This window comes from Stegodyphus dumicola, chromosome 4 (assembly GCF_044657685.1).
Source record: "Stegodyphus dumicola isolate Sdum_Otavi_A_Nest chromosome 4, ASM4465768v1".
In the NCBI taxonomy this organism is placed as follows: Eukaryota; Metazoa; Arthropoda; class Arachnida; order Araneae; family Eresidae; genus Stegodyphus; species Stegodyphus dumicola.
This window is the reverse complement of record NC_140771.1, coordinates 40,214,644-40,237,384: the sequence shown is the minus strand read 5'-3', so window position 1 is coordinate 40,237,384 and position 22,741 is coordinate 40,214,644. Positions and strand designations below refer to the sequence as shown.

Below are 22,741 nucleotides of genomic sequence, written 5' to 3'. Positions count from 1 at the left end.
AAATCACCGCAAGGGCTATCTGTCTAAGGCAAGGAATGCCTTCCTGGAAGGCTTTCTAAGCGAAACTGGCTCGTATACGCATTACACGTACAGAAAACCACACCAACGCCCATGCAGCCAATCCATTCGTCCGGAATCGAACCTAGATTGAACATCAGTGTTCAGCGATTTTACCGCTCGGACCTGAGTTCGAAACCAGGCGAACGGATTGTCTGCCTAGTTGGATTGCGTAACTTTCCCCATGCGTAACGTAAATACAAAATGGTTTCTTTTACAAAGTCCTCCAGGAAGGTTTCACTTCATCTTAAGCGGATAGCCTTCTCGTGCTTTGCCATGTTCAAATAACCATAACCACACTTCTAACCAATTATTTACAAGACTTTTCGATTTTTCTCACACTAAATTAAACACCTGTGATCTCTTAGGACAATGATCTGAGCTTTAAATAATAATAATAATTAACATTCACTTAATTAAAATAACTGATGTATTCCGCAGAATATATCATGTTTTTAAGGCTGAAAGATTGGCATCTAAATCACTTTTAAAAGGTATCACTCAAATTTTCCTGTTTAGTTTCACTATAACCATTGCAGCAAATGCTGATTCACAGAAGTATGATGTTGGAAACGGAAGAAAAGTTTCATTGCACTATTTTTAGTTGTGGAATAATAATCACACATAAATTTAAAGAGACAAACTGATGAGTCTAGAAATTTTGCTTTGAAATTAGAGCCGTATAAAATACAAAAATAGCTTCAAAGCACTGAAGATATGAACGATGACTCTATTTCCGTAATAAAAGATTTCTCATTCAATCTCATTCCAGCAGCAAGCGGAAAGAGTAGATTAAAAAACATTGTTCCAAGTGTTAACAGTTTGGAGCAACTGATATCAAAATACAATGAATTAACGGTTTGATTATAAATAACTAATACAGTTTCAAATTAAATAACGAATTCTTTCCAAATGAAACATTTAATTGCAAAAATGAGCAGTTTGTGTTTTGAGGATTTCTGTCTAAGTGTGTTCTCAAAAGTTTAAGTCAGTAATAGGCACAGAATAATCTGCTCAATCTGTTACATATTCGTACGTAGTACTTCAATCATCTAAAAGAAAAATCAAACATCTTATCCTCAAGGAATGCCAGTAGATTTCAGAACTGACAATTATGATCCTACATAGATGATAAATGCTGTGGTGGCGTAGCATAAATTTCTAAAATGTAAGATGACTCCTAAAAAAGAGAAAGACAACACTACAGATGTTTCTGACGTCAATCGATTTCTAACTGCAGATGTTTCTAACGCCAAACACTGCAGCCCTGTGTAACCCTGTATAATACCCTATGTAACCTCTGCAGGACATAAGCAAACAAATTGATGTACTTTTTAGACAATTCTTAAAATATCCCAAAAGAAACTCACAAATGAAAGTTTTGGGTTTTTTGTTAACATTAAGTAGCCAACATTGTAAAGACTGTTTAACGACCTATTTTATATTTACTATGGATGATAATGAATTGAACTTTAACAGACATTGGATTATATTCATGTTACACATGAGAAAATTACCGAAAATTCCCATGCTGCGCCAGCCTGTTTGCCAAGATTTGAACTCGGGCTTAACTATTAGTATTTAAGGAACTTGTCGCTCAGTCGTAGCTTCCAGCAATAATGAATTATAATGTAAAGCGTGGTGCAGAAGAACTTGGACAAGTATAGTCAAAAGCAGACTGCACATTTCGTTTGGAAAGACGGACATTCAGCAGTAGAAATCTACAGGCGACAAGTGACTGCATGTGGTGAGCAAGCTCCCGAGCGAAGTTCTATATTTAATTGGATTAGAAACTTTCAACTTAGAAAATGAAGGTGTTGTGAAAGGAATGATCAGTGATAGCTCAGCAGTTATTCATACACCGACATGTACTGGTAGAAACTAGGCCAATACTTCTGTACTACTATAGGTAACTAAGGTACTGCTCTACTTAGCTAACTGTTAAGCTTCCGCTCTAATTTTGAATTCCGAGAGAGAATATCTAAGGAGGGGGGGGGTTGAATTCTAGGGTCACCTACTCCTCTTCTCCTACCACCAACTTTTCGAGATAATTTCGGATCATTGTGCATTTTGAGTGACCCTTAACAGACAGCTGACAGAAGACGGAGACACTATCATTCTAACAAGAGGTTAGGTGGTATTGTCTCGCGTCTTTGCATATCTAACATCAGGAGAGATACATCAAGGCATTATATGCTTACAATATCCATGCCATTTCTGGGATTCGAACTCGGGGCTTTTATACAGTAGTCTTAGAAAGTCCTCCACGAAGGCATCACTCCCCTTAGGCAGATAGCCCTAGTGTGCTTTGCTGTAATTAAATAAACCAAACCAAACTATACGGTAGTCAGTGTCACTAATCATAGTTCCATCAGGGCGGCTCGTACACTACCAACTCTGCAGCGTTCCGTGATGTCCTGTTTCAGCGTTTCCCACTTCAGGCTTTTTGCATGTGTTACCAAAAATGAAGCCAATTTGAGGTTTTCTCTTTCCTTCTGAAGGTGTTCGGATGACAAAATAAAGCAACTTACCATTTCAGCCTTCCTTTCTATTTTTATCTCTTCGCTATAATTGTGGGAAGATGTTCGGGAAGGGAAAAATACTTTAAAAAAAGAGGCTGTTCGAAATAATACCTGCTTTCCCACATGTTATTATTCCATAAAAATTTTTTCATGTTTACTGCATTACGTAAAATGAAATCAATGCTATATCTAAACAGAGTGTGAGAACACAAAATTTAAAGGGCGGATCATCATTGTAACATCACTTTACAGTACATACTTCACATTCAAATCTTATCGTATTTTCGGTTTAAAATTAACCTTGAATAGAAAGACTGAAATAGGAATTCCTTTTACCTTGATCCACTGTAAAAAGTTGAAATAGGACAATTTTCTTTAAAGCCCTCACTCAAGAAAGCCTGAAATGGAACACAATTTTACGTTCGATGAAGCGCAGTGTGAAACGGATACTGGTAAAGGAACTCTGCACATATTTACTTCATGAATATTCATTTATGTTTTACGACAATTAAAGTGTTTTATTCTTATACGCGTTCAGATCACTCCTGAATGACCCAAATAGTAGATCGCACTAATTTACTCAAATACACCAACTAACAAAGACGAAAAATTTTGCTTGTTAAAAACTGGATTTTTATATCATAAACAATGAATCTCATCTAAGCGGAATTATCAACGGTTTGGATGACTTTGGCTTTCTCTAACACCACGTTGGTATTAGAGAAGTCATATTGATTTAATTATAGGGTCTGTGACACTGACACTTAACCGAAAACGACTTAGTCGACGAGACACTTAACTGACACGAGTTAGTCGACAAGACATCTAGCCGACAGGTCATTTAGCCGGTACAGACAGTCAGTCGACAAAACATTTAGCCGACAAAGAAACTTAGCCGACAGGACATTTAGCCGACACGGACAGTTAGCTGACAGGACATTTAGAAGACAGGGACACTTAGCTGACAGGACATTTAGTCGAGACAGAGAGTTAGCCGTAACGAAATTTAGCTGCCGGACATTTAACTGTCAAGACATTTAGTTAACAGGACATTAAGCCGAAAGTGACGCGTAGCTGACACATATCTAGTAATCTGCTCAATTACTTTAAAGGTACTATCAATTACAAAATTTCTTGACTTCTGGAAAAAATCAATATTTAAGTCATTTTTTCACCTATTGTAAAATTCATTTTTCGATTCTTAAAAATCCCATATGTGTTTTTGATTCTTGTGTAATTTAGCATAGTTTGATATATATATCGTACTGTTTGGTGTATATTAGCCAAATTGAAAGAGTTGAAATTTCTGGTCAGGGAATCTGAATTAATTTTCGACAGGAAAAAAGAATTTGTTTAGCTAATTACGACGGTCGCTTAGTTACATTTTAATATGGTATCTGCAAAAATTGTCCGTAAAGCTTCTTCATTTGATCAACTGAGTTCCTTTGAAGACTTTCACATCATTAATAATTTTTCTTGTTTACTTAATGCTATTAATTTTCCATTCTCACTCTTCTGATACTTTCAAATGTCTCATTTTCATTCATTCATTCTCTTAATTCTCTTCTCATTTCTCTCATTCTGTTCTAATTTTCTAGCAAAACATTTATAAAGGTCTAGCCTAAAAAAGCAATTTTCAATTATATATTAAGTAAAACGGTCACTCTGTTTCTGTTAGACCCAGCAGCGGCCGAGCGGTAAAGTCGCTGAGCACTGGTAGTGCGGTCCGAATTTTCGAATCCCGCGAACGGACCGCTGCATATGTGTTTTCGTGGTTTTCCCCATGTGTAACGTGTATACGAGCCAGTTTTACTCAGAAAGTCTTTCACGAAGGTATCCCTTCCCCTTAGGTAGATAGCCCCTTTGCCGTAATTACATAAGCCAAACCTACTTCTGTTAGGTGGCCGCAGGCCACGAGGAAAAATTCCTGGGCCAGAATCCCAAATTAATAAATATACGATACTTAATGTATAAATAGCATTTTGAGGGTGTAAAACAGCATTTTAGAAAAAAAGTAATTCACTTACAGCGAGGAGTAGGGCGAATCATTCTACTTTCTGACAGGAAAAGGAAATTGCATTAGTGGGAAGAGCGAAACGAATTGCATTAGTGGGAGGGAATGAATGTAGCATGATGTGCTGAGCAAAGTAGTAATGAAATGTGAAAGTATTCAAAATCTGAAAGCACTGGGAAGAGCGAGACTCACTGTCCGCTAACTATCCGTGTCGACAAAATGTCCTGTCGGCTAAATGTCCTGTCGGCTAAATGTCCTTGTCGACTAAATGTTCTTGTCGGCTAACTGTCCTTGTCGGCTAAATGTCCTGACGGCTAACTGTCCTTGACGGCTAAATGTTCTGTCGGCTAAGTGTCCATGTCGGCCAAGTGTCTGTGTCGGCTAAATGTCCTGTCGGCTAACTGGTGTCGGTTAAGTGTCTCGTCGGCTAACTAGTGTCGGTTGAGTGTCTCGTCTGCTAACTAGTGTCCGCGACCGTTAATTAGATATTCTCAGAAATACTGCTCACTTTCAGAGATGACTGTCTTAGAAAGTTAGTCGCAATGATAGGATTTACTTTATTTGAATTCAGAGCAGCAGAGACGGTCGGTAGCAAATGATAACAAAATTGGCTGGTTAAAATACCTGCAGGTATCATATTATTCCATGGTAAAAAATTTAGTGCATATATTTACTAGACTGAGGGAAAAATATCAAAAAAATATTAAGGTATACATCCTAATTAGATAAATTTAATATTCAATTATAACAGACGACATTAAAACTAGGCGGTTATATTAAATTAACATCTCTTTTACCCAAGTTTTTCCCAGAAATTAAAATACTTAATCTCGTTTCGTTACCTAATATTTAACGCACAAATTTCGAAATTATTTAAAACCGTCGTTTAATTATATCCTAGTGATTTCAGTGGGTAACCATGCCGGTAAAATACGACAATCGTAAACAACAGCACATTATATGTTAGCCAGTGACGGTAGTATATATAACAGTACATTATAGGTTAGGCAAGCCCCTTTTTCCAGTCAGCAGTAATCAAAGTTTCTCACAGAAGCGTTAGAGAAATATATAACTGTTCTTATCGTCATAAAGGTTGTCAGTAGTGTTAATCCAGAATATTTTGTGAAAAACTAATTTCAAAGTTAAAAAAAGCGTTTAAGTTAATACGACAACCGAAACATTGATCTGAAAATATAAAAGCAAAGAGCTCGATTAACAAAATTACTCCAAATATTGAAAAGTAGGCAGTATTCTCCTATTGGTCTATTGTAAAGATTTTGATAATGCGAATGAAATTATCTACTAAGATCGCAAAAATTAGATTTTATCTTAAAATATCTGCTTTTTATAAAAACATTATCAGAGTTTATAGATCTTTCCTCTTTTCTTCCATAATAATTAATTTCTCCTCCTTCGACTTATAACGTATTTTCTCATTCCTTCCAGCATGTCTTCATGGTGTAACGGTAGCACATACGGTGCGTATTCGAGATTCCAGGTTGGAGTCGCAAAAAGGGCATTGCATATTTTTCACATCTCCTGCTTCAAAGAAACCTAATGACTAAACTTTTATAACCACTCATTTATGAATCCCAGATGTTTTTTCTATTCAAGACACAGCTCTGGATATAATTACGAATCAAGAACTATACGAAATGAATACGAACGTACACGTGTACTGTTACAAATCCAAGTGTCTGGTAATCACAACTAATCGTTACTCATTATAAAAATACACAGCTTACTCTTCAGGACTGCTGTCGAGAAGTCCAATGGCTTTCAGCAGCTTGTCTGGCAAACTTGGAAATACTTTGGCATTATCAGTATCTTCGCAAGATATGCTTTCTGATATTGATGGATTGAAGAGTTCACCTCGAAAATGCGCCACGCGGTCTCCAACATCCATTGTTAAAGCCTTACTTCGTTTTAAGAGCCCGCGTCTCTGAAAGAGAATACAGAATTAATGAGCTTAAGATTTGTTACTGGTCGCATATTATGAAATGATACGCAATTTTGCAGTTAAAGATAAACTTACACGACAAAATTTAATATCGAAATACGAAACACTATTTGCATAAAGCTCATTACCACAAACAAAGAATAATAACTTTCTCTCAAACCTACGATTCTTTTTCTGCTCCGATTTTTTTTCTGTATTTGTCAGTTGTTTATAATGTTTAATGAACGTTGGATTTTGTAAAATATTACACAAATATTTCATGAACGTGAGATGGGTTAAATTATGTTAACATTTTACACTCTTGGATAATTGCTAAGGATCTACAAAACTCAATCATAGCAACCACAGACTAAAAGGAAGCAAAATATGGAAGATTAGAATAAATGCGGGACACAATTAGAAGGGGTGCACGTATACAAATTTTCCTTTCTCGCCTGTTCATCACGTGATAGTGCTGATAAAAGATTTAAAGCATTTGATGCGGGTGGGCAGCTGTGGTACCAAGTGAAAGTTTCACGGCAAAGGTATAGTTGACGATTTTGAATATTTCGGTATGTCTTCCTGACAACACTTAGATCATTTTACAAGTGGCCGTATTATCAAAAAAGCAGAAAAATAATGAAAAAGAGATGTTCTCAGGGAGTTCAACATCGCACACAACGCTGTTCATCACGTGATAGTGCTGATAAAAGATTTAAAGCATTTGATGCGGGTGGGCAGCTGTGGTACCAAGTGAAAGTTTCACGGCATAGGTATAGTTGACGATTTTGAATATTTCGGTATGTCTTCCTGACAACACTTAGATCATTTTACAAGTGGCCGTATTATCAAAAAAGCAGAAAAATAATGAAAAAGAGATGTTCTCAGGGAGTTCAACATCGCACACAACGTTGTTCAACGGCTGTAGAAAGCACTTAAAACAACTCAAATGTCTCATGGGGAAGGTCGTGTTACATGTACGACGCTTGCAGGAGGCAGGTACATTGTTCTGTCAGTAAAACGAACATACACAGCTGAGCAGGTGGCAAATGAATTTCTTGCTGCAACAGGACAACAGATCTCCCGAGAAACTACAGCCAGACATTTAGGAGAAGGTGCATTTTACGTCGGAGACCTGTTTTGTATGTCTATTGCCTAGACAGCACAGTACCACCAGTCTGCAATGGTGTCATGAAAATCGCATTTGAACTGAATAGGATTCGGTTTGCGTGGTATTCTCAGATGGGAGTAGGTTCAATCTGTCATCGAATTACAGATATCAATTGAACTGGCATGAGAGTGGCATTGCTAATTATCCAGAAAATATCCAGGATAGGGACCGATATCCAAGATTCAGTATCATGGTATGAGCCAGCATCATCATTAGTGACAGCACGCCCTTTACGTGTGGTTATAGTTGGGTGTATGACTGGTCAAACGCTGCACGTTTATGAAGTTTAGCTGCCTCATATTCGATTTTCTTTGATACATTTGACGATTAATTTCTTTTCATGCACTAAAATGCATCATGATACCGAACTTTCGCTGTTCAGGACTGTCTACATAGCGAGAATTTCCAACGCCTTGTATGCCAGCACGTTCTCCAGATCTAAATCGCACTGAAAACATTCGGAATGCTCTGGAGAATTGAGTGACTTGCTGTTCGAAAATATTCTCTAGAGAACAAGACAATCCTCACCCATGCACTGACAGAGAAGGAAGGATTAATTATTTTAACAGCTGCTGGATAATGTTGTGCAGAATATGAACGACATGTAGAAAGTAGCATTGAATACACAGTGAACATATCCCATTCTGACAGCTTTCTCAAAAGTTTCTGCTGTTATTCAATACACAGTTTTCTATTTCTACGTGCACAACATCAAAAGATTTTTTTTTTTACTTTTAGATGCTTCAAAACTTCATTTTTCTAAACGATAAATGTCCTTTATTCTAATATCCCAACAGTGTGGCAGCACTACTTTATCCTGATTAACCTCCAACTCCACTTAATGTTATACTGCACTGCAACTTGAGATCCGTCTTAGCAAATGCCCAGCAGTGTATTTGCGCTTCTTGCTCAGTTTGTTCTTAATAACACTTACAAACCATATAGTACGAGTAACGCCCTCATAACAACTCACTACGAAATGGTGTGTTAGATTTTTATCTGGATTTTTTCAGACTGCAAATTTGTTTTTCTTCAATTATCATCCTTCAGTGGAGTTATATTATGATGAAATGTTAACACCAAGCTGTTATTTTGATATCAAGGAGAATTATTTTCTGCATATGGGTCCATTTTTTTGCAGTCATATCTAAAACATTTTGTCACCATAAACTCAATTAAGAAACCTTTATCCACTTCCCGGGACCACTTACAAAATTTTCCCACAAAAAATTATTATTATTTTGCCATAATCATTAAAAAGAAAGCTTGAAAAATAAAACGAAACTGTGTTTCATAACATGAACTACATTTTACAAATTTTCAACAAACAAATGTGTCTCAGACACGCTTTAGAACTAGAATCGATAATAGAAGAGGGAAACGAATGCTAAAAGTAAAAAAAAATGGGTTTAGTTCTTATGAATATCTTCTGGCTTTATACACGTGTCACTTGACAGACAGACAAAAGAGGGAGGAATTATTGAAGCTTTAAAGAGCTCCATTTCAATGAAGTACATTTGGAAGGAGAAAGCTAAGGGAGATTTCGTTTTTGCTTTAAAGAAGCAATTTTGGATTCCTACTTTTCTTCACATTGCTGATTCAATCGGTCTTCCTTTCAAGCTGATGTTCTCCTTACAAAAAATAGGCGTATCATTTGAAGGATACTTCATTTGAACGTAATTTTACGATTAAGCTTTTTGAAAAAAGCATTGCTGGCTGAGATGATTTTTATTACATTTGAATATCTTAGCCTTAAAAAAACAATTAATGAAATTAATGAATGTTGGCTTGTATACATATTTGTATTAAAACTGAGAGATAAATATCCTACATTTTGCCGAATGGCAACAACTTTACGCGTAGATATAAAAATGCTTTACTTCGAACCGTATTGCCACTGTTGGCTTTTAACACTTTGACTACTAACGGGACATCTATGTCCCACTAAAAGTTTAAAAAGGACTGCTCAGTTAAAAAGTGCTTAGAATCTCCTGAATGCTGGGGATCATCTTCCAATAAAGTTTTCCAGAATAATAGGAGTGCTTATTATTAAAACTTTACTGGAATAATTTAATAGGAGTGTAAGTCGATCGCTACGTCTGGGACGTATGTATCCCACCATTAAGTACGGCTGGGATATATGTGTCGCAACCTTTGGCTTGGAAAACGTTTGTCAAAAAAAATCCCAAATCCTAAATTTACCTTATTTAGACATATTTTGTTCACTTGGATAGAAAAGAGGGTAAACAAAATGTTTTTTTAAATTCGTAGTCAAAGGGTTAAATCGCCGAGTTTGTTAACAAAAGGCTTATTAAAATTTGTATAAAACATGGATTTAGTAAAAACAAAATCGAAATTCAAAATTCGAATTTCGAGGTGCACATACTCGGGTGGAGGAGTATGTGTGTTCAAAACTTGTGGCTCTAAGGTAACGCGGTTTTCCGATAATGCGAAGGATTCACATACATATATTTTATTACTTAATAGAGACAGAAAACGCACAGAGATCAAATTCATTATTATAAATTTCTATTAAACTTTTAAAGTTGCAACTCTTGATTGAATACATTATTATTGTTAAATGTAAGATACATAAAATAAATGGAAAAAATGGAAAAAAAATTCAACTTTAAACTCAATACTTGGTGCTTTATGGACGTAAGACTTTCGAATTTCATTGACGTTTTGAAATATGTAGTTAGAAGGAAGTAATAAAACGAAACAATGCAGTAAAAAGAGAAGCATTTCTCCAGAAACTAAACGATGCAGATGATTTGCATCACAATACTTGATAAAGCAAAGTTATAATCTAGCTAAAAAACATATACCAAAAAGGAAAATAGAAATTTTCCTTGTTCCTTTACTCAATAAAATTAAACTTGGCTGCTACTATTTGAAGAAGGTAGGTATAACTAACCTTTCCAAACGCGTCCATTATAACTTTTCATTGTTTATGCTCGGATTTGATCGACTGCTATTGATTTAATTATAGCAAAGTATACGACGGCTCCGTCCCATATATTTTCACACTCGATTAATCTACGGGATATTTTACATTTGATCGCTGTGTGTGAGACTTCGTCTCGTTAACGGCAATGGCCAATTCCCAAGTTAACTAGAATTCTGGGAAAGTGAAGTATGGGTACTTTAATGCCTAAAATAACGAATTAGTTTAGGAATCCATGCTAAGAATTATGCAATAGTGATAATGGCACGGGTCCAGTTTATAGTAGCCAAAAAGAATAGGATGCAGAATCATCATCTAGTGAGGAGGAAGTTCACGCGGCTGATAAATTGCATCCGATAGTTTGCTTAGGGAAAATAATGAACAATCATATATTCAAGGCAAATGTTTCTTAGATTACATGACACATCTGCCTTCCTACCCCCCCTAAAAAAAGCTTGAAAACATGCAAAATAATGGCAATAAAAATCTTAAATACATTCTATCTCGAAGTTTATCAATTCTAAAATCATGACATTAATTTAATTGAAGCCGAGTTTGATTACTTACAACATATAGCCAGAAGTATTTACATGATTTAATATAATTTACCCTTCCAAACAATCAGCATCGAAAATATTAAAAATCTTTTAAAAAATATATTTCAAGTCTTAAAAATGTAGTTTACTAAGCTAGTTATCACGGTTTTAAGTAGGCAAATTTCAAACCTTTTCATGCAAATGTACTTTCAAACTCCTATCAGGCATACGGTAATAGGCAGATACACTAATGATATGTATGTTTATTCAGAAGTGCCCTAAAGTTGATGGATAGGATTACGCAAAAAATATGACAATCTGCGACTCGAAAGAGACGTTAAATTAGGCCAGAAGAATTTCTGGCCAGTTGCAGTACTAAGATAATTACAATCAAGTTTTAATTTTATCTAACGCTACCTGGATAGCTTTACCTGGCGAAAAAATTAAATTTTTAATGAAGTTTTATATTTAAATTATAGAAAGATTTACCGATATCAACATTAAATAAAATATGCTTTGCTTATAATTTTGAGGTTCTGTATATATGTAAGGTTTATAACGATATTTAAATTTTGGAGCAAAGGCTTCAAAGGAAACTTCATTTTCGACTTATTAGCCGATTTTTAAAATTTCCGACTTAAAATAAGAATTCCTAAAACTCGATTTCGGAGGGAATTTTTTTTATTTAAAATTTTATTTTTCTTTCGAAGTCTGTAATTTCTCCAATTAATATCTGTCTACGTATAAAGCATGTGTATTTTGATTCATGCATCATAAGTAAAATCATCTCCTTGCTTTTATTTACAATTTTTTCGACGTTGTATGTTTATGGAAAAAGAATACCCAAATCGGATAGAATATAAAGTTCCCTGTGAAACACAGTTTTAACGCAAATACGCATTTTTAAAAATAATCACAGTCTGCAAGAAGATAATAATATTTTAAAATTACAAAGGCTGACAGAAAAGTTTTGAAGCTCCCTCTAATCTCTGTTTCTCGATATTACATAAGACATCCCTGTACTGGGTCCTGTGAAGGCTATAGCAATTACGTAATTCGAGGCTGTAGTTGAACAGCCATGGCCTTCACTATCTGGTTATAGAGTGGAAATACCTAGTACGTTTTTACATGGCCAATACAGCAGACATCTCTATGAATATACGGCAAAGATGTAATTAAACTTTGTAATAATCTTCGACGATGAAATATTTACCCTTGTTTTCGTATTTCAGCACAGATGCATTTGGAAGCGGTAACACGAAAGTGATTAACAAGACACGTTATAACAGAATCATTACGATATTAACATTTTCACACCTATATAGCCAGATAGCGAACAGTGACTATAACGGACTTTATTGAACTTTGAATTTTGAATTATTGAAATTTTGCTGGACTCTTGAGCTATTAAACTTCATAATATGTATATTTATTGTATGTATCAAAATTAGCTCAACATAACATGCAAATGCAAAGGAGATTGTAAATATCATTCACTGTCCTGTGGGCATGATTGTAAAATAATCATTGTAAAATCTCTCTGTAAAAATTTCTCAATAAACAATTTCCACTGGCACCTTAGGCCGGAAGCCCTCTCAATGGTGCAAAGTGCAAAATGACTATTACGGAAACGTACAGACAATTATTTGAGTGGTTTGAATTGGCTTATTTACACTCATATCCATACATTAAGGATAGTTCAGAATCACACGGAAATCGAACTCTAAAGCAAAATTTTCACCTGTAGAATTATCGCACACATCTTCAAGAATAATACGGAAATTACAGGAAGACATCAGATGACGCCGATAGTATATCACAAAGACGAGGATATAAGAGAAGTGTATAGAAGAGACAGAACCAAAAACGTGAAATTGTTCACGAGGACTCTGTAAGCCGCTCAGTGACACAACCGAATAGTTAGATAGATACACAGAACGCATGTGGATGATTTTTCACGTGGTAGAATTATCGGCCGCCTGGAATGTTGGCGTACTAAGAGGGAAGTATCCGAGGAACTTGGAATAGCCCAAAGTGTCATCTCTAAGCTTTGACAAAGATTCCAAAATGAAGGAAATGTCAGTAGACGTTACAGTACAGGTCGACATCATCACAATATGATTGTGTGATGTTTTCCGACGAGTTCAGGTTTAGCTTTGAAATCTGATTCATGTTGAACTTTCATATGGAGAACTCCAGATACCCAATACTACCAAGACCACATCATTGAACGACACAGTTACGGTGGTGCAGGATTGCTCATATGGGGTGGAATTATACTGGGCTCCAGAACAGATCTGTATGTTTAGATCAGAAGCCTAACAGGCCAAATTTATCGGGGCATTATTTTAGAACAGTATGCACGTTTGTTTAGAAGTGCTATGAGAGCGGAATTTGTATTTATGGACGACAACGCCCGTCCTCACCGTGCAAGAGTTGTAAAGGAATCCCTTCAATCTGAGGATATCACCCATATAGAATGGCGAGCATTCTTACCTGACTTAAATCCGATAAATAATGTGCGGAACATGCTTGGCCTCCGAATTACAGCCCGTCAAACACTTCCGAACAATGTATACCGGAATTTTTAGCTGAGTGGAGTAATCTTCTCCAAGATCAGCTCGATAATTGATACTCAGCATGCCTAGACGTTGTACGGACTACATTTCATTGTCTGGGAGACATAGCAACTATGTAATGTTAAATTTTTGTAAGGGAAATATTTTTTGTAATGCTCCCGGGAGCAAAAATCGTAGTTTTTATGAATGGTATCATACATGCACTATCTTTTGTGTTATTAATCTTTTATTTAATAAATGGGCTTTATGAATAAGTCACGTTTGTTTTGTTTCTGAACTTTTATTTGCCGGAACTGGCATTATCCTTAATTTATGGCCATGAATATAATTATGGCAAAGCATTCGAGGGCTATCCGCCTAAGGGAAGATACGCTGTCGTGAAGAACTTAAGGGATACTGGTTTGTAGCTCGTATGCACGTTACACACGGAGGAAAGCAGAAAAAAAAGGCCCATGCAGCCAGTTCGATCCCTATATCGAACTGCCATTGTTCAGGGCTTTACCACTTTCTATAATTTGTTTTGTTTAATTTATAAAGCACTTCAGAAATATTAATCAAGATAAACATGTACATGTGTTTTTCGAGTTTTGTAAAGGGGAAGGAACGATCTTCTAGCGCGTTGAATGGGGTGTATGCGGCAAAAAGGGTTAAGAACCACTGGTTTAAGTTTTTGCTAACATGGATCGAAGAATTCTGTAACTTCTCTTGATAAGAGAATAATTGAATCTAGGAAAATTTAATAGAAAAATAGCTGAACTATTGAATGCAAGCAAATCCATTTCTTTCTAATATAATTTGGAAATACAGTAAAATAAATATTATATTATAGGAGAAAGTCACGAACAGTGCGTTTAAGAAGTTTTATAGAGCTTGAAGAAAGATGGATCGTTAGAAATATTATTTTTAATCTTAAGACCAATGCACTGAATTTAGGAGCCAAACGAATGTTTGTTAAGCCTACGAAGCAGAAGCTGTTAAGAATATCAAAAGAAAATATAATTTCGTAAAGCAAGTCGATAAAAGCAAGGTGGCTAACGCGATATTTCGCGATTACGATAATAATTTTATTATAACATGGGAATTTTCGCGAAGTTTTCTGAGATTTCGAGACTAACGCACTTTCTCACGACTGTCAAATAAATTTGCGACTTTCAGATTTTTATTTAATAATTTCCATTACTGTTGCTGAATTATTTTTCACTTTCAATATTTAGATTGATTAAATTAATAATAAAATATTTCATTATAATTTACGCTAAAATATGCTGTGAAGTTCGAAATATACTTCTGATACAAATTCTAAGAAAATATTCTTTAAATTCAAGCCATAACTTTGAACTCCGAATCACACAACTTGAATTTTTAAAGCAGCTTTGTCCAATTGCAGCGAAAATGAGATCGAAATGATAAACAAACCAGCACATAATTTCCATTCATATAAAACTAATGTTAAAAATTTTATATTAAAGAAAGTTTGCTAGACTTTCTTTAATATAAAAATAGTTGCTACAAAAGCCTAGCAAATTTTACAAAAAATAGTTGCTTCACTAATATATATTTGGCATATGCTATGTCCGGTGTGAGTCAGTACTCACAAATAATACCAGTACGGAAAGTTACTTTCTAGATTTAAAAATATGCTATAAGGCTAGTAGTGAATTAAAGTAGAAACTACGTGTAAGCATACAATGATTTATTTAAATACCATTCATTTAACTAAAAACAAAAATTTCACGTATCAACATTAGTAATACAACCAGAATATGACTGGTTTATTACGATAAGTATCAGTTAAAGTAATGCAGAAAAAACTGCTTATTAATTATGCGCTTGTTATTTGTATTGCTACTTCACATACGCTAGAGTTAGAATAACTCCTGGGCCACAAGATTTTCCAAACTTTTAAACAAAAATATAGCTTAAGACGTTTTCAGTAATTTTTATTGTTTATTCCAAACCCGAAATTTTGGCGAATTTTCCCCTTTTTGCCTCTAAGAACTTCGCAGAACTTTGAGAGAAAAATCTCCCGAAAGTATTAACAGAGAATGACCACTAAATCCATGAACATAAATAAACATAGTCTCCGTAACACTACCACCTTCACAGAAGGTAAAATGTCATCTGGAACCGCTGGTGGTCGTCTTAGAGAGGTTTCAATGCTTTTCTAACAGTTATCAAGTTGAAATTACATCAAATGATAATAATAAATCGGTCATTAAATTTATTAAAAACTTATTTCTTTCTCTTGATCCAATCTATACGCTAAATATTGTTAGCAAAGCTATAATATAAAAACAGGTACTATACCAAATAGCTAATGCACAAATATTTTTGGGGAACCCGTCCTTTCTACGGCTTCTATAGTTGCTCTACATTTCAGAGATAAGACAGCAACTAGATGCCGCGAAATGGACGGAACAATATAACACACGTACCTAATAACGGAAAACAAATAAAAGGCTTCTGGCAGCTCGCCCGCAGTTTAATGCGAAACCCCAGACTCGAAGGTGATATCCATTATGCAACAAAATTGGCTCCATCCGTTTCCTTGAATATCCTTAGTTTATAAACTTTTTCACTGATCTATCGCTCTGCACAACATTCGTATAGTTTAGTACATTGACACGAGAGACACTTTATGAGATATTTTATGGGATGCTCCAATAAAACTGAACAGATTAAAAATGCTGCAGCTGTATTTAATAATAAAATTTAATCCATTCTTTGTTGCAGAAACTTTAAAAGCTGAAATTAATGACATTGATTTAGCATCTGGTCATTAAATGTTTCTATTCAGCATTGTTGCTGAGTAACCAACATCTTATATTACACACATAAATAAATAAATTAAATTAAATAAAGTAAAAAAATCTGAAAGCTTTCAGATTTTATATTACGCCCAAAGGGGCGTTTTTTTAACGTTTTGTGTGCTACCTTTATTTATTAAATATCATGTTCTTAGCACTTAAACCATAAAGTTCAATTCCACAGCAATATCGCAAAACAATTTTAAAATGAGCATATCTTTAGAATTTCCGATACACAGTCTCGTGCGCTGGAGATAAAAATACTTTTTTTTCCGTACAGTATTGCCATTGCTCGCTTTGAAATCGTTGAGTTTGTCAATAAAAAATTTGCTAAAGTGTTACAAAATATAAAATCGATAATAAAAAAAAATTTCAAATTCAGGCTTCCAGATACCCATATTAAGTGGAAGATAACGTTATTCAAAATTGGATGGCTCTAGGTACGTTGTTTTATCACAATACGAGAAACATCTATACATTTATGCAGATTCTTCATTATTTAATTGCTTTAAATATAACACAGGGCTCTAATATTTGGTGGCAACAATTTGAAAAGTGAACCGACATTTATAGGAACCAACACAAAATGCCAAAACGAAAGTAATAGCCCTTAGGGCTAAAAAAAAAAAAAAAAAAAAAAAAAAAAAAACCACGCCTGTAGTGAATTGCTCAAGATGACGCGAGTGTTTAGTATTCTTGAGACTGAAACACCAGAATCCAATATCACACCTCTAAAGCAACCTTTACAGATGGACAAAATCGTATGGAATGCTTTAAAAAAAAAGGTTTTATAAAAAGGTATATGAAGAAAGGGTTTATTGAATTTTTTATTAAAAAATAAACCTTTCCTTTTCTCTTCATTGCGTTCGTAACCGTCATTCAACAAAATTAATTTGAAGGGTACAAACGACAAGCCCACTTTCTAAACACATATTCATTCCAGACACTACATTTAAATTCTTGGTGTTAATCTCTTTTTTTAAAACAGAATGTTCTAAGAAAACATTTCGCTTTGTTCTTGCTATTCTACTCGCGTGAAAAGGAACAGCATTTAGCCATACTTGCTAGTCATCACAGAAGTGCCAGGAATACATCTCGTAATTTCTCCCAGACGGTATAGTGGTTAGGGGAGCCAACTGCGATACGAGAGGGCCCGGGTTCGAATCCCGGAGAAAGTATGGTTGTAACTGTCTATCCCTTCATAGGAGGCAAAGGTGGCCCACCTATTAGGTGCTTCTATAATAAAGTGACAGCCACTTTTGACGTTAGTAGTGGCCAAGCCGAAGTGAGCTAAAAGGGTCCGCCATGGATAAAAAAATAAATGAACGTCTTGTAATTTTAACAGTTTACAAGAAGTTCTGTATTCCTATGATTTACATACAAGAGCGGATTAAGACGAAATATAAAAGTGGCTGTCCGGCACGCTAGGTTTAATAGGGCTCCAAATTTGTGAAAATTAATTTAAACAAATGTTTCTACGAATAATAAAGTTTAATAGAAGACCTGGCGTTAGATCGCTACGCTGCCACTTTGTTACGGCGCCATCTCTTTGTGAGGGTGGTACTTGAGCTATTGGTGCCTTTATGACCTATAAGGAGGTAACAGAGTTAAGCAGTTGTACCGAAGTCTGCGTCAAAGAAATCTGTGTCAAATGCTGTACTGACCCAGTGGTGATCCCGGTGCGTAAAGTTGGGCGGTACACCTAAGCGACAGATCTAACTTTGTACAGAAAACCTCTGCTACAGTTGTAACTAAAATTTCTTGAATAGGGATAGCTTCAGTCCATCTAATCAAGCAATCGATTATCCTATGATTATCAATGCGGGGGCTTGTCATTAACTGGCTATGTTTGGTGGGGTGTTTGTTAATAAGGATGGTAATTATGCTGAGCTGCTGCAGTGTCCTTGAAGACAGTACGTCATTCTGAAGGTTCGAATCGCGATCTGCGGAATCAAAACAAAATACACAGTCGCCACAGCTATATTACAAAAGCGCTAGGGATGCCTCTGCAGGTGAGTGAAATTCCTTCGTCGGACGCTGCGTACATACGTACAGTATATGGTGTTTACAGATGCATCCCATCTACATAATGCAGAAAACCTATTACGTATTACACCCACACACAAATGTTTCAGATTTTGACGATCTCACAAAAAGGGTTTGTTAAGGTTTTTTTACGCTCCTGCTGAGTTCGAAGTCTACAAATCTGCTGTTACACTCACTATTAACCTTTTTTTTTTTTTTTTTTTTTTTTTTTTTGTCTTTTTAACTTTATTATTAAGCATCATTTTCTCCGTACTTACGTACAACAAAAAGCTAAGTACTTTTATTTATAAACCATAATGAAGAAAATTTTGCAGCACCACGATTATGCGATGACGAAAAATTTCTGCCGTTTGGTTGACGATGAGCACAAGCATATTACAACAGGAAATCTAGACATTATTCATGACCAAGAGATTAGAGTGCTTATGAAAAAAGGAACGAAGTTTACACCTATTAAATTCATTAATAAATTACATTGCATAGAAAGTATTTCTACAGATATTGATAATTTCATCTTGAAAGTTAGTTCTCAACTTAGTTTGCCTTAACATCTATTTAAAGAAGGGGGAAAATGAAATTATTACTCAAAACAAAAAGAAAATTTAAGGATTTAAAGAAATTAAAAACTGGAAAAATTTACTTCTAAAGTTTTCACAATTAAAAAAGCAATTTACCATAACTGAAATTTACAAAGCAAACAATAATTTCAGTATTTTATGATACAAATTCTACAATGATATAATTGAAAATGAACTAACAAATTCTAATAACAAATAAAGAAAGAACTGTTATTGGCAAAATTTCTGCCTTTCACAAAAAATGGAGAATTTCCCTCTTCACTACAAATAACAGATTTGCCCATCTTTATGCCTAACACAACTCTTCCACTCCAGGAAATATACGAAAGTCTTATAGAAATGACAGAATTTTTTCCTGAAATACTTAATGTACTGGATTTACAAAAATGGAAAGAATTTCTACATTTTTTTTCGCTGTACAGTAACTACATTAAACATTCAAACTTTCTTTAACTGCAAACACAAGGAATTCCAATGGGAAGTTCATACTCCAAACATATTTGTAACCTATTTCTATTTTCTAAAGAATTTGAATTCCTTAAAAGCCTTTCTGATTCCTTAAAAACCTCTGTCACTGAGGTTGATTTCAGTAAATTTGAACACACTTATAGATACATCGATGATATTATTACTTTAAACAATTTTAATCTCATCGAAAACAGCAACATCTACCCAAACGGTCTAAAACTTAATAAGACCAATGAAAACCAAACAGAAATAGTTTATCTTGACCTAAGTATATATAAACTAAAAGAAATTAAATTTTTGATAAACGAAAAGATTTTAATTTTTTAACTAATTAATTGGAATTCTAACATATCTAAAAAAGTTATTGCAAATACTACTTTAACCAAATTAGTATAATTAAAAAAGTTTCCACTGAAATAGAAACACAAAAAGAAGATAAAGAAATCTGGAGTAGTCTATACCCTATAATATTTTTAAAAGTATGAATTTTTATCCGAAAGCTCCAAAAGAGAAAGATAAAGAAGGACGTTTTAAAGGGTATATGTTTTTTTTTTTTTTTTTTTTTTTTTTTTAAATTACTACTCTATTACTAACCGTGGTCTTATATATATTCAAAGTCGTCATGGGAAGACTTTTTACTTTTCTCACAATGCTCCTTTTCTTCCTTTTTCAACTTTTTTCTGTAATTTTAAATTATAAAATTAAAAAACTAAAATTCAACTTCATAGATCTTTTTACTCACATCTACAAAACAGTTATTAAAAACTATTTGATCACTTTTTGAGCAAAATTTTTAGTTTTTTTTTAAGGATTAATTGATTTTAAAATATAATTAAAGTTTTACACTAAATATTATTTATTCCCTTTTTGTCTTACAAGAGTAAGAATATACTTAAATTTCGTTCAATTAATATGCAATCTTTTTCTTTGATTAAAGAACAAAAATAATTTTTCATTGAAATATTTAAAAAAGTTTTTCTTTTGGTTTCAAAATTACATATTTCGTATAAGATTGTAGCTTTTTGAGCGATTATTTTCTAGATGGTTTTTTAGTTTCGCTAGGGAAGCTAAAATGGCAAACCTGTACGTCCCTTGCTGTTTCGCATCTCCTGGTTTAGATTGGTATCTAATGAGAGTGCTCGAAGTTCTTAATTACTTTTTGTGTATTCTAATTAGGTTTTTTTTCAACTATAACTTATGAACTCACTCACATTTTAATTCATTGGATTACCTGTTTAAAGTCGAACATTTTTGATTTAAAATTTTCGCTTTTGTTTTTTCACTTTCGTTTTCAATTCTTTTAAAAAAATATAATTCTCTTTATTTAAGATTATTCTAACTAGAATTTGCTATGTTTTTTTCCTTGCTTTGGGGAAGGGCCAAAGTTTTCGGGTGAGCTATTATAATTAAAATACATTGAAATGATTCATCGGCTAATTCTGGATACAGAAAAGCAAGGATTTTTGTAGAAGAGAGATTTCAATTAATTTCAATTAACCCCTCTGTCACTGAGGTTGATTGAATTCCTCTTCTGTTTTTGTTCATTTTTCTTTAAATTTCATTAATTTTTTGAAATAAGGTTTTGTTTGTTTGAAATGTTTTGGTTTTAACATTTTTAAATTCTTTTTGCAGTTATATGACTATTTATTAATTATGAATTTTAATTCCTGGTCTTTGTGAAATATTATATCTAAATTTCTTACTTTGTCTTTAATAATAATTTTTCTGCAGCTTAATGCACGAAAATACTACGCATGTTTATATTTTGTTTTCAAAAGAATTGTTTTGTAATTATATATATATATTTGTTTGCAATGTGTTTCTGAAAATAAGGATAGGTTGCCTTCAGGTATTTCTTACGGCTTTTTGTAAGTATTTTAATCCTAACTTTTCAAGATTCATATATATATATACTGCCGCTTTTGCTTTGTACAGCCGCTTACACTAAAAAAAGGGAGGAGCACAACTAGATGTTATAGCAGTGCCATATACAAAATTTCAATAGTCTACGACTGATACATACATATCAGGGGATGTATACATATTTATTACGGGATATATACATATGTACGTACGTATGTCTTCTAACATCTGTATGTGTCACGTAAAAATCCGTTTTGAACCCAATTTATGATTCATCTTGGATAAAAGAATCCTTCCTTCTGCGCGTACGTACAGATGTCAAGCAAACAAAATCGTTGAAATGAATTCGGGAAGGATCGAAATGAATATTTTCTTTAAATATACCTGAATGTTTTTTGGATTACAATATTTCCTTTGCTTTGTATAAGGAAGTAATAAAAATAATATATATATATATATATAAAGTTGCTAAACAACATAAGTTCCAAACTGCACTTTCAAATTTGGCTCTTAACTGAAATATCAAAATATACTCAAAATTATGAATAGAAACCCTTCATTCAAAATTTGCAGTTGATCTTACTACTATGTAATCGATCGAATGACAGTTTAGGCATTAACCCAGATTCCAATACCTCGCGTGTTCCCAAAGGTCACGCGATCAAGATCGATTTATCAAATGTAATATTGCGAATATCGTTCAAAAATTGCGAGGATATAGATAAGTATATTGCGAAGATATATATCGTTAAAGTCTTCCTCAGGAGAACTGACGTATGAGTATAAAGGCTTGAAAATTAGAATCCTTAATCTTATTGACTAAACATAAGTTCTTTTTACTAAGAAGAAGAATACTGATAATTTTAAATTATTCTGAAGTGGAAGAGGCGAGGAGTAAAGGAAATTAAATTAGTTTGCTTGATAAGTTTCCTTCAACTAAGTTATTCATGAACAAAAATTTGGAAAAAAGAAGGCGGTATTAAAAAATATCTAATAAATGCGTTTCTTACTAAATAGATTACAATTATAATATACATAAATAAAAAAGTATTAACCAAATGCATATTCTATTGAAAAAAACTAATAATGTATTCTCCAGTTTCTTAGACAAATTAGGGAACAAGAACACCGCTATAATCTGAAAATCATCTATAAATTTATACCAATATTTAGGTATATTTACTTACATAGTTATATTTGATGTTTAAAGCACA

The 22,741-nt window shown here is 33.9% G+C and overlaps 1 protein-coding gene across 9 annotated transcripts in view; it reads right to left on the bottom strand.

The window, feature by feature from the left end:
* The window catches only part of LOC118186247 (uncharacterized), a 303,304-nt gene that overhangs the window by 217,793 nt on the left and 62,770 nt on the right, over positions 1 to 22,741 (bottom strand). For all 9 annotated transcript variants that reach the window (XM_085814751.1, XM_085814752.1, XM_085814749.1 and 6 more), the window contains one exon: positions 6,339 to 6,535. In XM_085814751.1, coding sequence (XP_085670877.1) covers positions 6,339 to 6,535 — 197 coding nt within the window. The remainder of the gene's footprint in view (positions 1 to 6,338; positions 6,536 to 22,741) is intronic.